Source organism: Schistocerca americana, chromosome 10 (genome assembly GCF_021461395.2).
Source record: "Schistocerca americana isolate TAMUIC-IGC-003095 chromosome 10, iqSchAmer2.1, whole genome shotgun sequence".
In the NCBI taxonomy this organism is placed as follows: domain Eukaryota; kingdom Metazoa; phylum Arthropoda; class Insecta; order Orthoptera; family Acrididae; genus Schistocerca; species Schistocerca americana.
Window position 1 is genome coordinate 109,873,360 of NC_060128.1, and position 20,174 is coordinate 109,893,533.

Consider the following 20,174-nt stretch of genomic DNA (forward strand, 5'->3'; position numbering starts at 1 on the left):
TAACACTAACCGCAAGGAAATTTAACCTTGGACGAATAGAATAATAAAGATTGAGTTTCTTTGTAACTAGCTTGTGTATTTATCTTGAATGAGGCACTCCTGATTGCAGTGATCTTGTTGTTGATATAATGGTGGTGTTAAAACAAAGTTTAACATGTTACCTACACATTGTTAACTTTGAAGCTTTCAAAAATATTTATTCTGGTAATATGCTGAGTTAGTATTGGAGTGGTGCTTGTGATTTTTCCAACTACTACATTTTAAATGACGACTTATCTATTGCAAGTGCTGGTCACTCTATGATGATGTGATTTCTGATTTTTGCACTCATCTGTATTTTTTTATATGCAGTATAATGTGATATTTGCAAGACTTACATATTTGTGGTATATTTAAATTTGTGTATATAGAGGTGGTAGTTGTGTGCTGTAGTGTGAATATGTGAAACTTTGAAAGACATATTAGAAATAAAATTGTACTTCTTCCCATAGGTTGTAGAGCATTGTAAAATGACACCCAATAACAGCACTTTTATAACATTCACTTTAGAAATATTTGATTGCTACACAGGTGTTTGAAGTGTATCTTGGCTAAAGTTGTCTGTCAGTTCTGAGCTTGGGGCAAATGATTCTTTAAAGCATTAAACACAACAGTATGTTGTGAACAAAACCTGTACACAAACTGACCATAGTTTACTTCTTTTGTATTACCAACAGGTCCACTGAATGAGGACTTCTGTGGTGTTGAACCAGTGACTCATCCACCTGACATTATAGAAACTCGTCCACCACCTATGGTCGACAGTGACGTATTAGATAGGATTTATCGCCATACGGATTCTGCCATACTTGGAGGTGAGTGTCTGGGTTTCAGTGCTACAGAGCTTTTATGTTGACTGCAATGATTACATGTGAGGGTCTGAAATAGGCACAACACCATTTTTGTAATGTGAGTGGGATGTGTGCTAATACAACAGAGCATCTGGGGAAATGTAATAACAATTGTTGTCAACTATGCTAGTTCCTTAGATACAGTTTGTGTTTATAATTTTATTTCACAATAGGATTGTGATGCTATGGCATGAATATCACATAATACTTCCCATGGCATGCTGTCATAATATTGTCAAAAACCTTTCTGGCTTTGTAGACAAATTGTAGTGTTCTGTTACTCAGTATAACCGTCATCTCAGTATTGATTGCAGAAGGTAGAATTCATATACTGACAAAATAACTGAAAACCATTTCACATTATTAGAATTTTCAAGTTTTTCTGAAATAAAATGTAAACCCCCCCCCCCCCCCCCCAAAGATACAACTAGTTTTTACCACACTGACAAAAGTTAGAATTCATTTTCCAGTCGCTATAGTGCAGTCGCATTATTGGCGATAGTGGCAGACAGCCGCAAGTGTGTAAAAACGAAGGAAAAAAAAGAGAAATAACTAGAATTTTGCCTGCTAGATGGGAGAGGAGAGGTGCAGGGAAATGAGCCCCACCTCCCATTAGCAGGGTGGCAGCCTACAGCAGGACTGATAAGTTGTTACAGGGATTGTCGATCTCTTCTGGTGTTGTAAGGGTGGTAATTGAAATACATGATAGACCAGGATTAGTCACTTGACTTTTGTAAAAATAAGAAAAGAAAACAATGAGCAACGCATGATAAGACATTTGGGGACGGCTATGCGCAATTGCTTGTTGAGATTAGCAGTGTATTGTTAACGACATAGTTTAGGCCCGACCTGTCGTGGTATTAGATGAAACCACAGTTCAAAACATTTGCCTTGTTAAAAGTTTCTGCATTTTTTGAGCTTTGGCTAACAAACAAACAAACGTACGCATTTCTTTGTTGCAAAATGCTAGGTGCCACGGCTGAGAACTAAAACGTTGCATTATATGGCGTGTATCTTAAATAGACCATTCAACCGTCCACAGTTGGCATGGTGCCAGATGACTGTGCTTGGCATGGCACCAGATGACTGTGCATTGATACCTTGTTGCATTTTTACACTTTATTTTTCTGCAAACAGGTTCTTATGCACATTATCTTCACAAATTGGGTTTCGTCAAATGATGTACAATACCAGTAACTGAAAATTGGTTACTTTTTCGATATTTATATCCAGACAAAAGAACTATTACACACTATCTCAGATAAAACAGTTCATATGCATAGAATTCGCTGTGAAATAGTGTCTATTAAATAATTTTGCATTTTGAGGCTGAATCTGCATCTATTTCGTGTTTATCACAAAATGTGTTTTTTCTGGTCCCTAGCCACGAGTTTAAATTAAAGTCTACAAGATGCTTCGTCTGTCACAGTTCAGTCATTGTTCACTTATTGTTGTCAACAGTCCATCTTGCATTTCTGACATACATTACAGTGGGCGCTTCCGACACTGCCTCCGCATTGCACGTTAACGGCATTTGTGAACTGATCCATTGTGTTTCTGTGTCACCTATAACCGAGTGGTAGCTGGTAGCCACTGTGGCAACATTGTAGCAGCAAGTGACAGACATCAGGGACCAAATAATTTTAATTGGAGTATAGTTTCAAACATTTTGCTGATGTACTGCTTCTTGCAGGAAAATACATGAATTAAATGGGATTTGTTGGAATATTATTTTGTGTAAGAGAACAGCTTTACTTGCTGTGAGTGAAAGAAGCAGCATTTACTTTTTCATTCCTACTTATTTGGCACCTCTGAAACCATTCACATTTCCTGAGGTGATGGTTAGATTGGCAACTAAAAACACAGCTGAATTTAATTGCACATTCCACTCTATATCGTGTCATATATATTTATAATTCGTTGTGCACTGTTTAACTTGCTACCACTAATGTTGTTAGACAAATGCAGTTGGTCAACATCTTGTAAACATCTCTCACTGCCAGCCGCTATACTGTATTTTGCAGCCGGCCGCTGTGGCCGAGCGGTTCTAGGTGCTTCTGTCTGGAACCGTGTGACCGCTACGGTCACAGGTTCGAATCCTGCCTCGGGCATGGATGTGTGTGATGTCCTTAGCTTAGTTAAGTTTAAGTAGTTCTAAGTTCTAGGGGACTGATGACCTCAGATGTTAAGTCCCATAGTGCTCAGAGCTATTTGAACCAATTTTTCTTAAAATATAAATTCCCCCCCTCCCCCAATATGGTATGGCAAGTTTATGACTTGTAGCAGTAAATATAATAATTGTATATACTCCGTTCATCATAAGAATAAACCTGATATAAACAGACACAAACGTGATGATTGGTTTGCGGCTGTAGCTCTCGTATTGGCGGTGTTCTGTTCTTGGAAGTAGGTCCAACTTCTATGTATTGATTCCTTATTACTATGTCATTGTAAACGAAACTTTAAGACATTCTAATGTATAAACAGCGATCAAAGTTTTTCTTAATCATACTTTAGCTACGTAATTTTTATTTCAAAAATCGTGTACAGTCACAATCTCTGTAAGCAGTACTCGTACTCTGATGGTACCACAAAATTGGATGACACTGCTTCCTGCATCTAGTGAAGCTTGAACACAGAACACCATTAATGGCTAGAAACAAGTTGTTAATGTTTTTCACAACACTGCAGAAAAAAATCATCTTTGACATTTTTCAAGAAACATTATGTAATAAATATTAGGAATGACATTTCGGACATATTTGTGGCGTGTGTTGCAGATTGATAATTGGGTGGGCAGAGGTTCGTTACCCGTTATGACGTACAAAAAAATATATATATATATATATATATATATATATATATATATATATATATATATATATATATATATATATATATATAATAGAGGGAAACATTCCACGTAGGAAATATATATCTAAAAACAAAGATGATGTGACTTACCAAATGAAAGTGCTGGCAGGTCGACAGACACACAAACAAACACAAACATACACACAAAATTCAAGCTTTCGCAACAAACTGTTGCCTCATCAGGAAAGAGGGATTACACAATTAAATTTTTTGGAGAAAATTGAAAAATCAAATACTCTTTGTTTGAATATGCCCGTTGTTTTATAGGACAGATGTGGTCTCACACGAGCCAGAGTGATAAGTGCCATAGAAACATAGAAAACAATTTTCACCGTGTCAAACAAACACTGCAAATTATGCATTTTTACAGTGGTCACCTGAACACTGCATTCTGAACCCAGCAGAATCTGTCTGGAGCCATGTTAGGTGATTAGCCGCAAGAAATAACACGACATTGAAGCTGCCAAACTTACTGGAACTAATGCACGAAGCTTTGTGACATGTCACTGCTGAGCGACGGTGAAATGCAGTGCAGTGCGTCATAAAAGAAGAGGGGAGGAAATGTGGACTTGTGGCTTGGGATTCTGTTGCTGATCATCTCGTTGTCAACGTAGCAGTACTGAAATGTACCACAATCCTCGGAGTCCAATATGAAAGAAGTTCAGTGATTACCAGATGAATGACTGTAATACTTTCAGTGGCTTCAATATTTAGCTACATTGTGAAATCTCAGCACTGCGCTCTTACGCCTCACATAACTAGTGCAGAAAAATTACCCTTGTTAAAGTCAGGAATTTTCATCACTCTCATGTTTAATTATAGTACTGTGTTAGCCAAGATTGAGAGCATGTAATATTTTTCATCAGCTCACCTAAGAAGCGTATCGCCTGAGTTTTACCATTATTTTCTTCTGTTCAAAAATTGAATGACATTAAAGGCTATTAAATGACTTTCAGGGCTATATTGTTCACTACTTGTCTCTTTATGTGTCTTTCCTACAACTGTTTATATCACTGCAGGTTAGTTGGACCAAATTGCTGGCCAGTGCTTTCCAAGTTATATGCCCCGATAAAGCTGTTGTCCCGTATTTTTGCTGAGTCGATGTACACGTAATGCACAGCATAAAACATATCCTCATTATCGTACTTGGCAGTACTCAAGACAGCTTGGCTTGTGCTCCACGTCAACCAGAATCTAATGACATGCCAGCAAACGCGGAAGAATACATAGTGTAATGTTTACATGAGGTTTATTCTTATATATAATATATGCCGATATTTCTTATTGGTTCTGAATGTTTGCTAAAGTTTTACCAGACTGTTCATTTAGTGAACTTCAGTTAAAATAATTATACTTTTTTTTTTTTCTTTTAAGGTGTCCTTGCAATAATTTTCTTGGCCTTGGTGCTGATGGCTGTTCTGATTGGCCGATACCTGGCCAGACATAAGGGTGAATATTTGACACAAGAGGACAAGGGAGCAGACGATGCGCTCGACCCGGATCAGGCTGTTGTCCAGTCGGCGACAGGCCACCAAGTAGAGAAGAGGAAGGAGTGGTTTATTTGAAGTGAAACAGGTTCCACGTAGTGACAGTGGCAGACTCGGAAGTTTGTCATTATGTTGTGTCAAACGCGACCCGTGCTCTTAGTTGTGTGGGAGTAGTAGGTGCACACTATTAATGTTCACAAGAAGAAATCTCACAAAGAAATCACACCAAAACTTTTGAGTGAAAAGGGAGTTATATCGAATTCAGTCAGCGTCGGTGAAAGATATCTGCTTTATCGCAAGCTTTATTTCAGAGACAAAGTGCAAAGTTTTGTATGGCGAATTCTGTACTGGGCTGCAGTGTAGAGGTAGAGTTATTTGCAACTGGCTGGTGTTTCCTCAGGTATACATTTTATAACAAAAGAGTACTTTTTTTGGGAATTGAAACTTTTGCTACTACATATCAGTTAAAGTTTCCATACCAAAAGTAAAAAGAGAAGGTAATTTGTTCAAACAACCTTGTCATTATGGACCTTATAGACTGACAGTACCTAATTGAGTAATAAGAAATTGTGGTCATTTGCTAAAACAGTCTGTAGGTAGAAGATTCTTTTTACTTTGTTTCTACAGATTTAGTAAATGACAAAGCAGTTAGAATGCTGCTGTTAAATTTTGCTGAGTAAAATGCAGTGTTTTTTAGTAACTTGTATAGTTTGGTTGTGGCAGCTGCCTCCATTTTATGTACTTTACAACCTATCCTTTTCCCCCCTAAATTAAAGATTTTTACATATCCAGATTTTAATAAACTTTTGTGAAAAAACTCCAATTTGATTAAAAAAAGATAACCTTTTCATCCACTGCCACTAAAAACTAACCTGTTGCTCAGAACTGTAATTTGTAGCCACAACAGAGCTGAAATTTGTGACCTGAGTGTGCTGTGCGAGCATGCCTTCGTATCTCTGTGACTAAAGTCACTGTTAGAGATTTATACTGTAAAATTTTTATTACACTTTGTGTGGTTGTGTATTAATGATTGCACTTAATTTTTTCAGTATTTCCCCGAGCAATAAGCAGATATTATTACCACAGTCTAACGCATGCAGTCATAACATTCACGGCTGTGAAAGTTGTTACTGTCTGGTAGCCGAAACAAGACTAGCTCCCCCAGTGGCAGGAAATCCCAGGATTGGATCAGAGTTTGTTGTTTGTTCTTTTTCTATTTAATTAATGAAGTGATTACTATATTTTTGCTTTCTGAGCATTACTTAATTATCAAGAGACGTGAATTATCATAAAATAAAGCAAAAACAGCTCAATCTGACAGATTCAGTGATATAATCTACAATTTGTTCATGAAGAAATACTCTCGAATGCTTGCATAATTGCAGCTTACTCAGTTGAAAGCAAGTGAGTGTAAACATATATTTCGTCCATGAGAAGCATATGTTTCTGTTGTTGTCCTTTCTTATTGTGATTGACACTTAACTCAACACAAAACAATTTTGTATATAGTCTAATGATTCACACATTCCCAATACATGAATATTTTCATAATTGTAATTACTTTTGCTTCAGAAGAAAATGTCTTTGAAGAATTTTTATGGCAGTACTACACTCCCTTTAGTAAAAAATTATTTTACAAATTAATATAAACGATACTATTCACATTTGTCAAATATCGTGTTTGACATTGTAGCTTACTCTCCACTTGGAGTGCTGCTGTCACAGTTTATAGCAAAATTTAGCTGGAGTGTAATGACTGTATGTGTTGGACTGTGTTATTACTAAGACATTATAATATTTTATAGATTTAAAAGGTATTTTATTTAATATAAATGTTCTGAGAAAGTATTACCTGCCACCTCTTTTGTTTCTTATATTTAAATGTCTAATTAATCTACACAAGTAAGAGTAAGCCTGGTGATTTTGAGAAAGGTAGGCAAGCACTTTTTCAGAGTTTATTAGTGTCTGATGATTGTTGTGGAACATGTACATGCAATTTTTACAATTCGTACATTGAAACAATTTTCTCTTCAGCCAGTTGTAACATTATTTTCAGTGGTTGATAATGTGGCACAAACCAAAAAAACCATAATAGTTTTGCGTCACGAGAGAAAGACATGCAAATTATGTCATTCACCAAGTGTTTAAGAGGTCCTTCAGTAATGGTACGAGATTATTTGTCCAGAGTGCTTACTCAGATCTTTGGCTCAAAGAAAAATATTAACAGTATCACTTGTATGTGGTAATTATAGTGAAACAAATCTGTGATGCTGTTTGCAGAAAATGAGCTTAGGATGAAAACCACTGTTGTGACTGAAATTCTAGAAAATACGTTGTTAAAATAAGGGAAATTTCTTATTTTACTGTAATGGAACCAGTTTGTACCACTATTTCTGAATATGGCAAGTATGTGGTGATTTTTAGAAGAATCCAGTACTTCAGTTTTTTTTATTATAAGTGCAATCTGTAAGAAAGGAATCTCATTTAGTGTTGTGAAGTTACTTGTAGGCTGCAGCTCTGAATAATCTCAGATATATTTTTTTATGTGGAAAAAGAACAGTGAAGACACTGTATTTGTTTAAAGTACACTCTGCTTTCAATGGTTTGTGTCACAGATTTAAATTAAATATTGCTTTGTTAGAACTTACAGTATTTTATTTAGAGAAAATGAATAAAAATAAGTTACTGGAAGGTAATTTTAGTCCTTCACAAATAGGGATAGGAAGCATTAATTCTGTGTGTAACAGAGCATTGCCTTGCTAATGTGACATGCATATTTTAAGACTTGTCATGGCCTTTGGAACTTGTGATAACGTTATGCAATTTATGATGCTGGAGTTGAAGAAATTTAAATATTTTATTTCTTAATTTTTATTTTGTCAAGTAGTTGTATATATTTGTTATTTTGGTGAATCACACCGCCGAAGCATCGGCAAATTATGGCAGCTATTAATTCAGTTATACATATGTTGTGTCTTATATTTTAGTAGTATACATGTGATTTATTTTCAGTTTATATTTTGTAATAAATATACATTTGAAATATTATTTATAGTTTTTTTTTCATCTGACACCAATAAGCATTTCCTGTATTGAGAGACCAAAAATATATGATGATGTTTAGGTCCTACTTTATTGTAAAATCGTGCAGCTGTAGTTTAAAGAAAAATTAGCAGTGTCATCAACTTTTATTTTATTTAAGACAGAATGATGTACATAGGCAAAATCGAAACATAATTCTGGGCTTGCATGTGTAGTGACAAATAATTGTACTACAATTGAGTTGAAAAACACTATTGTTCCATTAACAAGTTCTAATGGTATTAGTGACAAGAAGAGTTAGAGCAGTGAATCATGTGCAATGTATTTTGTATTTGAACACACAGAAAGGTTTGGCTCTTGTAAATTAAGAGGCAAACTCTTGAATGCACTTATCATTGACAAAAATTTAACTGTGTGCATGATGTGTGTGGGAACTGTACAGACTGAATATTCAAGTAAAATGAAAATGTAGCACTGAATCCAGTCGCACCAAGCTGGACTAAAAAAAAGAGATACACGGCAAATGTCAAATCGGAGAACAAAGATAATTTAATACTATGTCATAGATTAGACAGAATGCGCTGACATTACACTGTTGTGGTGGATGATAACTGTGTTACGTAGTTTGAGCACCGTACTTGAGTTGGCTTGTGGTGCAGTTGTCTACAATAAAGTTTCATCTTTTAATAGCTGTAGCCTTAAATGGTGGAAAACTTGAGATCTTGCATGTGAAAAGGAAAACTCAGTAGCTTTTGAGTGCAGTGTTTTGTTGAGCTAATTGATTGATTAAATAGTGGTAACGCTACACAGTGGAATTAACATAAAATTGTTGGAAGTATTCTAAAAAACTTGATCCAGCTGCAAAAGAAAGTATACAAGACCCATGTACAACGTACTCTCGAGTATTTAGGATCGTCGTCATGTTGAGTTGAGAGTAGGTGGTCAAAGGTGTGCTGGTAGGTTAGTAACTGGTTTGTTCAGTTAGTGAAACAATGTTACAAATGTCATCAGGATTAATAGAGAACTGCCAAAATTCTTGTAACAGAAATTCATGGGACCCTGTAACTTCATCTGAAAGTCTTTTGGGAGGGTCGTAGTAATGTGATAGTCTGTGACATATATGTCGTCTGTATGTGGGACAGGAAAGAGGGGGCAAAAAGTGGTATGAAGCACCCTTGCTGTTCACACTACAGAAGTTTGCTAAGTGCTACTGTAGATGCCTGTAGGTTGAGGGGGACCACGAGTGAAGAAACAGCTCACGAGAAGGGACTTGACACTTTGCGTGCGACAGTGCCGGCTGTTGAGTTGCCCATGACAGAAAATATTATTCTAACTGGATGTGTTTAACAGAAAAATTTAAAGCAAGTAAAAAAAACTAAAATGTTATTGCTTGTGGATATGGCATTTCTGTTTATTAACAACTGACAAAATATTTAGTGTTTATACACACACACACACACACACACCAAGACTTCAAGTCACCAAATTTTGGTGTTGCTTGCAAAATTCTTACATATGTACACCACAGCACCACCACAACAAACACGTGCAGTTGCAATAATAGTTCTTGATCAGTATGCAGTTTTTTAAATCAGTCACTTCTAATTACATTTCCAAAGGTGCAGTGTACTGTATATCTGAAAACTGAGTCTTAAATAATTTTGATTCATCTCCAGGGCTATGCAGGTTGTGAATATTGATTTCAAAACTTTAACAATAATACACAACATTTTGTTAATGAACTGTGACTCATGTGACCAGAGGTAATTGTAGTGATGAAATACATTGAAAGAATTCATTTGTGATCAGAGACGGGAATGAAAAAGCATTTTACATTTGAAAGAAGTTAAATTACCTGTACTGAGCTGACATTCAGATAGATGTATTTCACCTGTAAATTCGTTAATTTTATTGCATGTGCTAATAATCAGTAGCTCCTTCACTTAGGGTGTCATACTGAAGTTATTTAAATTCTCATTATGTCATTGAGAGCAGGTTTGATCATGAGACGGAATGAGGTGCAAATGTGGTGTAATAGAGCCACCTAATAGGTAGTGAAGTTTAATTTGCATAAAATACTGGTTCGAAGTTCACAGGTATTGCAGGAGATATGGGACTCTGTAGGACTTTCAGCAGCTGCCGTATTTACTAGCATAAGAATAGGCGATGTTGTCTTCAAACAACGGAAAATCCAGAATGAAACGTAACAATATTGTGAGAAGGAAAGTTGCTACTCACTATATAGTGGAGATGCTGAGTCGCAGATAGGCACAACAAAAAGACTCTGACAATTAAAGCTTTTGGCCATTGGCCAATATCAACAGCAGACACACACACACACACACACACACACACACTAATTTTACCCTTCCACATATCGCTATTAAAATTCTCTGTCTTTGCACAAATTTTGAAAGCTTCAAGAGGTGTAAAAAAAAAAATTACTTATCTTCATTATCTTTTTCTTGTTGTTGGCTGTAATTATTGTTGTATCTAGGGGTACATCCTTATGGCTGAAATTTTGATTTAAATTGTTCCTGATAACTGAATAACTAATGAAGATTTGCCTGTTGCAATGAATATCTTATTATATTATCCCATTCTTCTAAATCACACCGACTTTAAAATTTTCACTTCTATCACTCCACAAATTACAATACACGTCTGTTTCCATGAGAGACATGACCACCACTACTAATTTTCTGCTGTACTAACAGTATTCCAAAGAGTTTATGAAGCAAAACAGTTTACAAACTTTCGTGGCACGAAAATATTCTTTACTAATTTATACCATTATTTTATAAATGAGTCAAAAACTAAATTTAATAATTACCATTAGATTGTGTAATTATAATATGAATTTTAAATATACCAGAAATTTCATAATTTCAAATATTTTTAAAAGAAGAGCAATTTTAACTGTACATACAGAGTACTAACAAATTAATTTCTTTTTACATATTTTAGCCTGAAACATAACACATACACAATATCATATGAAGGTCATACAGCTGCGCGCGCGCGCGTACACACACACACACACACACACACACACACACACACACACACACACACGCGCGCGCGCCTGCGGTATCAGGCAAGTGAAACCACACTACAGTGTGGTTTCAATTCCCTGAGACTGCAGTCGTGTGTGAGTTGCGTTTCCGTGAGTGTGTGCGTCTATTGTTGACAAAGGCCAATGGCCAAAAGCTTTAATTGTGTGGGTCTTTTTGTTGTGCCTATCGGTTATGTTGTCTTGGTAAACAAGCATTGAGAACATTTATCATAACCTGGTATGATTGAAGGCTAGTTGCTCAACTGCCACAGAAATTTTCCTTCAACTGGTTCAAGGGGAAATAAAGCCTTATTTTCATGTCTCAAGCCTACCTTATGGTATACAACTATTCTGCCTGGTCAGAGATGCCTGTTTGGCTGTGAACCACAAATTCTGTTTCCATCCACCGTGCTCACAAGTTATAGAACATTTCTCGATTTATTTATTTTTTTATATCAGATTTCAACATGAATCCTGGACCTCGCCAGTGGTGGGGAGGCTTGCGTGCCTCAGCAATGCAAATAGCCGTACCGTAGGTGCTACGACAATGGAGGGGTATCTGTTGTGAGGCCAGACAAATGTGTGGTTCCTGAAGAGGGGCAGCAGCCTTTTCAGTAGTTGCAGGGGCAACAGTCTAGATGATTGACTGATCCAACCTTGAAACTCAATCATAGCACCCTTGCTGTGCTGATACTGCAAACAGCTGAAAGCAAGAGGAAACTACAGCCATAATTTTTCCCCGTGGGCATGCAGCTTTCCGGAGGCAAAATAGTCCCCCATTGGGATCTCCAGGCAGGGACTACTCAGGACGACGTCGTTATCAGGAGAAAGAAAACTGAATCGCAGCTTGTAATGTCAGATCCCTCAATCTGCCAGGTAGGTTAGAAAATTTAAAAAGGGAAATGGATAGGTTAAAGTTAGATATAGCAGGAATTAGTGAGGTTCAGTGGCAGGAGGAACAAGACTTCTGGTCAGGTGTATACAGGGCTATAAATACAAAATCAAAAATTGGTGATGCAGGAGTAGGTTAAATAATGAATTAAAAAAAAAAAAAACTGGAGCACAGATAAGCTACTACAAACAGCATAGTGAACACATTGTTGTAGCAAGGATAGACACAAAGCCCATGCATACCACAGTGGTAAAAGTTTTATATCCTAACTAGCTCTGCAGATGATGAACAGATTGAAGAAGTGTATGATGCAAAGATATTATTCAAATAGTTAAGGGAGACGAAAATTTTATAGTGTGGGGTGACTGAAGTTTGATAGTAGAAAAACGGAGAGAACAAAAAGTAGTAGGTGGGGGCATGGAATGAAAGAGTAAGCGGTGTGGTAGAATTTTGCACAGATTGTAACTTAATCATCACTAGCATTTGGTTTAAGAATCATGAAAGGAGGTTTGTGTACATAGAAGAGAGCTGGAGACACACAAAGGTTTCAGATTGATTATATAATGGTAAAACAAATTCAAGAACCAGGTTTTAAATTGTAAGACATTCGCAGGGGCAGATATGGACTCTGACCACAATTTATTGGTTATGAACTTTAGATTAAAACTGAAGAAACTGCACAAAGGCAGGAATTTGAGGAGATAGGACCTGGATAAATTGAAAGAAACAGAGGTTGCAGAGAGTTTCAGTGAGAGCATTAGGTAATGGATGGCAGTAACAGGGGAAAGAAATACAGTTGGAAAAGAATGGGTAGCTTTGAGAGATGGAATAGTGAAGGCAGCAGAGGATCAAGAAGGTTAAAATACGAGGGCTAGTAGAAATCTTTGGGTGACAGAAGAGATATTGAATTTAATTGAAGAAAGGAGAAAATACAAAAATGCTGTAAATGAAGCAGCCACGTCTAAAAAATGCGATCAACAGGAAGTGAAAATTGGCTAATCAGGGATGGCTAGAGGACAAATGTAAGGCTGTAGACGCAAATATCACTAGGGGTAAGATAGATACTGCCCACAGGCAAATTAGAGAGACCTTTCGAGAAAAGAAGACCACCTGTATGAATATCAAGAGGTCAGATGGGAAACCAGTCCTAAGCAGAGAAGGATAGCCCTATAACACATGGATTCTTACTACGGCGAGAGACCCTCCAATTTGTGGTGCTTGTGGCGTGCAGATTACGGTGCGCCACATTTTATTGGACTGCATTTTATTTGCCGAAGAGTGGACTGCGGCAGATTTGCCTTGCCGACGGATGTCATCTATTTTATGTAATGATCAAACGAATGTGGTTAGGGTTTTAAAGTTTTGTGAATTGTCCAACATTTTTAACAAGATTTTAAAGAGATGTTCTTAATGTGTCAAAGAGTGGATGACTCGCCCTAGTTTTTTGTAAGTGGTCAGCCAGTAACAATTCCCTGTGGTTTTCTTTTAGTTCTGTGTTTTGTTTTCTCTGACTTAATTCATTGGTTAGCTCTCTTCCCTCCTAATTGGTTTTAGTGTATGTGATAAAGAGTTACTGTGTGGTCATTTCGAGTGCACGCGTGCACAATACATTTCGTTCATCTCTACATTTGTTTGTTTTCGTAAGTGTAACGGCACTGATGACCTCACCGTTGGGCGCCCATCACACACACACACACACACACACACACACACACACACACAAAGAAGGGAAAGCAGGAAGGTGGAAGGATGAAGATGAAATTGGGGATATGATATTGCGTGAAGAATTTGACAGAGCACTGAAAGACCTAAGTCAAAAAAAGACCCCAGGAGTAGACAATATTACATTAGAACTACTGACAGCCTTGGGAGAGTTGGCCGTGATAAAACTCGACTATCTGGTGAGCAAGATGTATGGGACACGCGAAATACCCTCAGACTTCGAGAAGTGTAATAATTCTAACCGCAAAGAAAGCAGCTTTGGAAATTACTGAAATGTCAGTTTTAATAAGTCACAGCTGTAAAATACTAACACAAATTCTTTACAGGCAATGGAAAAACTTGAAGCCAACCTCGGGGAAAGTCAGTTTGGATTCTGTGGAAATGTTGGAACACGCGAAGCACTACTGACCTTAAGACTTATCTTAGAACATTGGTTAAGCAAAGGCAAACCTTCGTTTCTAGCATTTGTAGACTTAGAGAAAGCTTTTCACAATGTTGAATTTGTTTAAAAATCTGAAGAAGGCAGGGGTAAAATACAGGGAGCGAAGGACTGTACAATTTGCACAGAAACCGGATGACTTAACAAGAGTCGAGAGACATGAAAGGGAAGCAGTGGTTGAGAAGGAAGTGAGATGATGTAGCCTGTCCTTGATGTTATTCAATCAGTATATTGAGCAAGCAGTAAAGGAAACAAAAGAAAATTTTGGAGTAAGTCCATGGAGAAGAGATAAAAACATTGAGGTTTGCCGATGACATTGTAATTCTGTCTGAGACAGCAAAGGACTTGAAAGAGCAGTTGAACAGAATGGACAGTGTCTTGAGTGAGGATATAAGATGAAGATCAACGAAAGCAAAACGAGGATAATGGAATGTAGTCAAATTAAATCAGGTGATGCTGAGGGAATTAGGTAAGGAAATGAGACACTTAAAGTAGTAAAGGAGTTTTGCTATTTGGGGAGCAAAATAACTGATGATGGTCGAAGTAGAGAGGATATAAAATGTAGACTGGTATGGCAAGGAAAGCATTTCTGAAGAAGAGAAATTTGTTAACATGGAGTTTAGATTTAAGTGTTAGGATGTCTTTTCTGAAAGTATTTGTGAGGAGTGTAGCAGTGTATGGAAGTGAATCATGGGCAATAAATGGTTTAGACAAGAAGAGGGTAGAAGCTTTCAAAGTGTGGTACTACAGAAGAGTGCTGAGGATTACATGGGTAGATCACGTAACGAATGAGGAAGTACTGAATAAAATTAGGGAGAAAAGGAATTTGTGGCATAACCTGACTAGAAGAAGGGATCAGTTGGTAGGACACATTCTGAGGCATGAAGGGATCACCAATTTAATATTATGAAGGGGGGGGGGGGAGCACGGAGGGTAAAAATTGTAGAGGGAGACCAAGAGATGAATACACTAAGCAGATTCAGAAGGATGTAGGCTGCAGTAGTTACTCGGAAATGGAGAAGCTTGCACAGGATAGAGTAGCATGGAGAGCTGCATCAAACCAGTCTCTGGACTGTAGGCCACAACAACAACAAATCACTGTAATTGTCTTCTCAAGAGCTATCGAATGCAGTTATAAATAGTACATGGTTCACTTTAAAGAAACTACTTACTTCAATACATCAGCTGATACCAGTGCTAAAACCATTAACCAAACAAAAACATATTTGCCCTTCAATGCTCTAACATTTGTCGCAAACCACATGTTGAAATGTGTAACTATTACAAAATAAAAGTGGCGTTACAGCTTACGTGACTCATCATGATAAGTGGTTTTAATCCCAACTTTCTCGCTACCCTCAGGTTAAGGAGTTTATAGAGGAACATGAAAAGATCATGTAAATGACTTAAGGAGAAAAGGGAATGACTCACCGAACAGTAGAGGTGCTGCCTTGTTGAAAGATATTGAACAAGACTGAATGTTGTTAGCTTTCCCCAAGGGTGCTCGCCACTCTTTGGCTGGTTCGTGCTTGGCTACTAAGGGGCCGCTGCCTTTGCAGCATCTTTTCCCTTACATGCTGCATGTATGTACTCTTGCTATTATTTTTCTCCTCCCTTGGGGAACATGTCTGAGAGGTTTTTGGGATTGTGTTTTGCATTTTCAGTAGCCTGACATCAGAACAGTCTTTCCACTGTTTCTTGTTCCTCATTTCTTTCTTCTTTCCCCTTCTATCCTTCCTCTGCTTCGGCATTTTAGGCTCCTCTTTTTGTTCTTCCTCCCTGTGCACTCCAGAAGCCTGGCCCACACATCTGACGTGTAACAGGTGACTGGGTAATCCGTAATTCCCAACCCGGTCGACAGGGAGAGTTTGCTTGTATCCTCTGGTAAAGGCCAGGATGTTGCCTTCCCAAATTATCAATTGGTCCCTCTGTCAGGTGTTCAGGAGGTGTGACCCAAGGTGTGAACAACCACCTAAGGTGAGTGCACCTCCCACCGAGGGGGGGAGAGGACTCCCCAGTTGGAAGGACTGCACCATAGGAGATGCTGGCAATCTGGGGGGATTCTGTCGCAATGAGCCAATCGTCGTCTTCACAGTTCGCTGTATATGTCTACTAAACATAATTGAAATGAGGCTAACGATTCAAAGTCCCTCCCAGCTGCACCAAGGTTCCTTTGCTACGGTAAATCCATTTATTATTCAGAAAGGTGTTTGATGCGATTGCCAGCCCTGTGAAATCCTGCTCTCGTTTACACAGTAGCATTTTGCTTTTGGAGACAACTTCTGATTTTCAAGCACAACTACTGCTTGTAGCGTCGCTCCTCCATGGCTATCCTGTTTGTGCCGAGGCCCATCACATGCTGAAATCATCGCATGGAGTTATTTACACGAGGCTGCTCCGTGGTCTGATCGAGGCAGAAATCCAAACGTACCTCTCTGATCAGAGCGTCATTGCAGTCCATCGGGTGATGAAAGAGGTAGGTGCATCCTTAGTGCCCACACTCACTCTTTTTCTAACATTAGTATAGGGATAGAGTATTGCTTCCATCAAAAATTAAAGCAGGCTATGAAGTTATCACAGTCCAACCTTACATTCTAACTCCAATGCGCTGCTACCTGTTTCATCATTACAACTACACTTGAATGTCCTGTCAACACCCAGCCAAATGTGTAACCTGTGATAGGGATGTGCAATGAGGGTGGTTGCCTCCCTCCCCACTGCATTGACTGTAATGGGAACCATGCAGCCTCCTGGGATTGATCCATGTATGTTGATGAACGGGCTATCCAGAGGATCTGGATGAAGGAAAAGGTGCCTTAAGCAGTTGGTGGCTAGTCGGAAACCATCCGGCACTTACAGTACTGTTCTTGCCTACATCTTGCTACACAGAGGACGTCGCCACGCAGACATTCGACCTCAAATTCAGTACCGCAGTTGTAAAGTCACGCAGTATCATGGTAGCATCCCTATTTCCTCCTCCTCCAGCTGTACAACAAGCCACCATACTTTCACCTCATGGGGCGAAGTCACCTGCTACACAACTGGCAGGCCAGAAAAGACAGAATCAATACTCCCATGAGGACTTTTTACTTACCTCTGCCAACAAAGATCTGAATCGTCGTCTGCTACCTGCAAAGGCTCCAGGAAACCAAACAGGTGCAAACAGTCTTCCCTTTTGCCAGCTCAGCGATCCTCTCCATGTCGCCAACTGATACCCTCTCCTGGCTAAGCCCTGTGTCACCATTGCGAACTGCCAACCATTTTTCTGCCCCAGACCCCACAAAATGACTGAGGGAGAATGCTGATGCACCTGTAGTTCTCATGGAGTGGGATCCTCCAGACTCTGAGCCCTGTAGCAGTGAGTCTTCAAAGGCTGGCAGTCAGCAGCCACTGAGGTTAACACACGTTCATTTTTTCCCTCCTCCCCTTTCCTTGTCATGACTCTCCTCCAATTGAACGTTCACAGCCTTAGATCCAACCAAGATGAATTAGGGATGGTCTTGGAATCGCGGTGTGCACTTGTTCTTTCCCCAAAGGAAACAAAATTGCATCCTCATGATCACTTTGACCTTTCGCATTTCATTCTAATCTGCTTTGACCCTCTCCCCCTCCTCCCCCCCTCCAAGGACAGACTCATGTTGTTCATACAGTATGATGTTCATAGTCAACCCATCTCCCTGACTACCCGACTGCAAGCTGTTGCAGTACGCATTTTCCTTCCTCAACTCACCTTTTCCCTTTGTACCATTTACATCCCTCCATCATTCTATGTCACCAGGTGAGACTTCCTCCAGCTTATTGGGCAACTCCCTTGTCCTCTGCTGCTCGGTGACTTTAATGCGCACCATCCCCTTAAGGGGCGTTGGGCGCCCATCACACACACACACACACACACACACACACACACACACACACACGCAAAGAAGGGAAAGCAGGAAGGTGGAAGGATGAAGATGAAATTGGGGATATGATATTGCGTGAAGAATTTGACAGAGCACTGAAAGACCTAAGTCAAAAAAAGACCCCGGGAGTAGAAAATATTACATTAGAACTACTGACAGCCTTGGGAGAGTTGGCCGTGATAAAACTCGACTATCTGGTGAGCAAGATGTATGGGACACGCGAAATACCCTCAGACTTCGAGAAGGGTAATAATTCTAACCGCAAAGAAAGCAGCTGTGGAAATTACTGAAATGTCAGTTTTAATAAGTCACAGCTGTAAAATACTAACACAAATTCTTTACAGGCAATGGAAAAACTTGAAGCCAACCTCGGGGAAGGTCAGTTTGGATTCTGTGGAAATGTTGGAACACGCGAAGCACTACTGACCTTAAGACTTATCTTAGAACATTGGTTAAGCAAAGGCAAACCTTCGTTTCTAGCATTTGTAGACTTAGAGAAAGCTTTTCACAATGTTGACTTTGTTTAAAAATCTGAAGAAGGCAGGGGTAAAATACAGGGAGCGAAGGACTGAATATCAACCTGACCGAGAGGTGCGATCTTGGCTGACCTTCCCAGTCAACTTAAACTCATTCGTCTTAACACAGGAGCACCCATGTTCCTTTCAGACTCCATGCACACCTGTTCCCATTTGAACCTCTCCTACTGCACTTCGCAGATTGCTCATTGTCTCAAGTGGTCTGTTTTCCCTGACATGTACTCAAGCAACCATTTCCCGTGTGCTATTTGCTGACACCTACCTCGCCTACATGTAAACCCAAATGGCAGCTTTCTAAGGCTGACTGGAGGGTTTACTCCACTTGGCGACCTTCGACGAACCACATTTCCCCAGTTGCGATGACCAGGTAGAATATCTTACCAATGTTATCCTTACCACTGCAGAACATTCCATTCCTCGCACTTCATGTTGTAACGTACTTCAGGATAGCAAAAATGTTAGCTGGATTTCATTTACTAGTTCTTTTAACAGTTCCACTCCCTCTTCCGTCGTGTGGGCCAACCTATGATGGCTCTCTGGGGCCATGGTCCATTCCCCAATTTCTGGCCTTACCGTAGCAGATGATGTGATAGTGGACCCTATTGCTATCTACAACACTTTGGCCTCTATTTTTCGGAGATTTTGAGCTCCATCCACTGTCACCCTGCCTTTCTCCATTCGAAACGAGTGTTGGCGGCTCAGGCAATACCCTTCTCTTCTCAGAATTGTGAGTGCTACAATGCCACCTTTACTATGAGGGAGCTAGATCATGCTCTTATTTCATCCCAGTCCTCCACCCCAGGGACGGACGATGTTCATATTCAGATGTTGCAGAGCCTTTCTGTTGTGGGCAAGCACTTTCTCTTTCATACATACAATCGCATCCGGGCAGAGGGCATGCTGGTGTGAGGCCACTGTCATACCCATGCCTAACCCCTACAAGGACAAACACCTTCCTTCTAGCTACTGCCCCATTTCTCTCACCAGCTGTGTTTGCAAGGTGATGGAATGTATGACTCATGCACGGCTGATATGGTGGCTCGAGTCTTGCGATTTGTTAACCACTGGACAATGTGGTTTCGAGCACGCCGTTCTGCAGTTGACTATCTTGTTACTTTGTCAACCCATGTCGTGAATGGTTTTCTGCAGAAATACCAGACTGTGGCCATGTTTTTCGACTTTGAGAAAGCTTACGCCACCTGCTGGAGGACTGGTATCCTCTCTAAACGTGGGGCCTCCAAGGCCGCGTGCCCAGTTTCCTTCAGCAATTTTTATAAGGCCGAGTTCTCAAGGTACATGTGGGTTCTGCCTTGTCGGACACATTTATCCAGGAAA

At 39.3% G+C, this 20,174-nt stretch overlaps 1 protein-coding gene across 2 annotated transcripts in view; it reads left to right on the forward strand.

The window, feature by feature from the left end:
• Positions 1-8,299, forward strand: part of LOC124552683 (neurexin-4) — a 174,111-nt gene extending 165,812 nt beyond the window's left edge. For both annotated transcript variants that reach the window (XM_047127004.1, XM_047127005.1), the window contains exons 24-25: positions 717-854; positions 5,139-8,299. In XM_047127004.1, the coding sequence (XP_046982960.1) occupies positions 717-854; positions 5,139-5,329 (329 nt within the window). In that variant the 3' untranslated portion in view covers positions 5,330-8,299. The remainder of the gene's footprint in view (positions 1-716; positions 855-5,138) is intronic.
• The last annotated feature ends 11,875 nt before the right edge of the window (positions 8,300-20,174 follow it).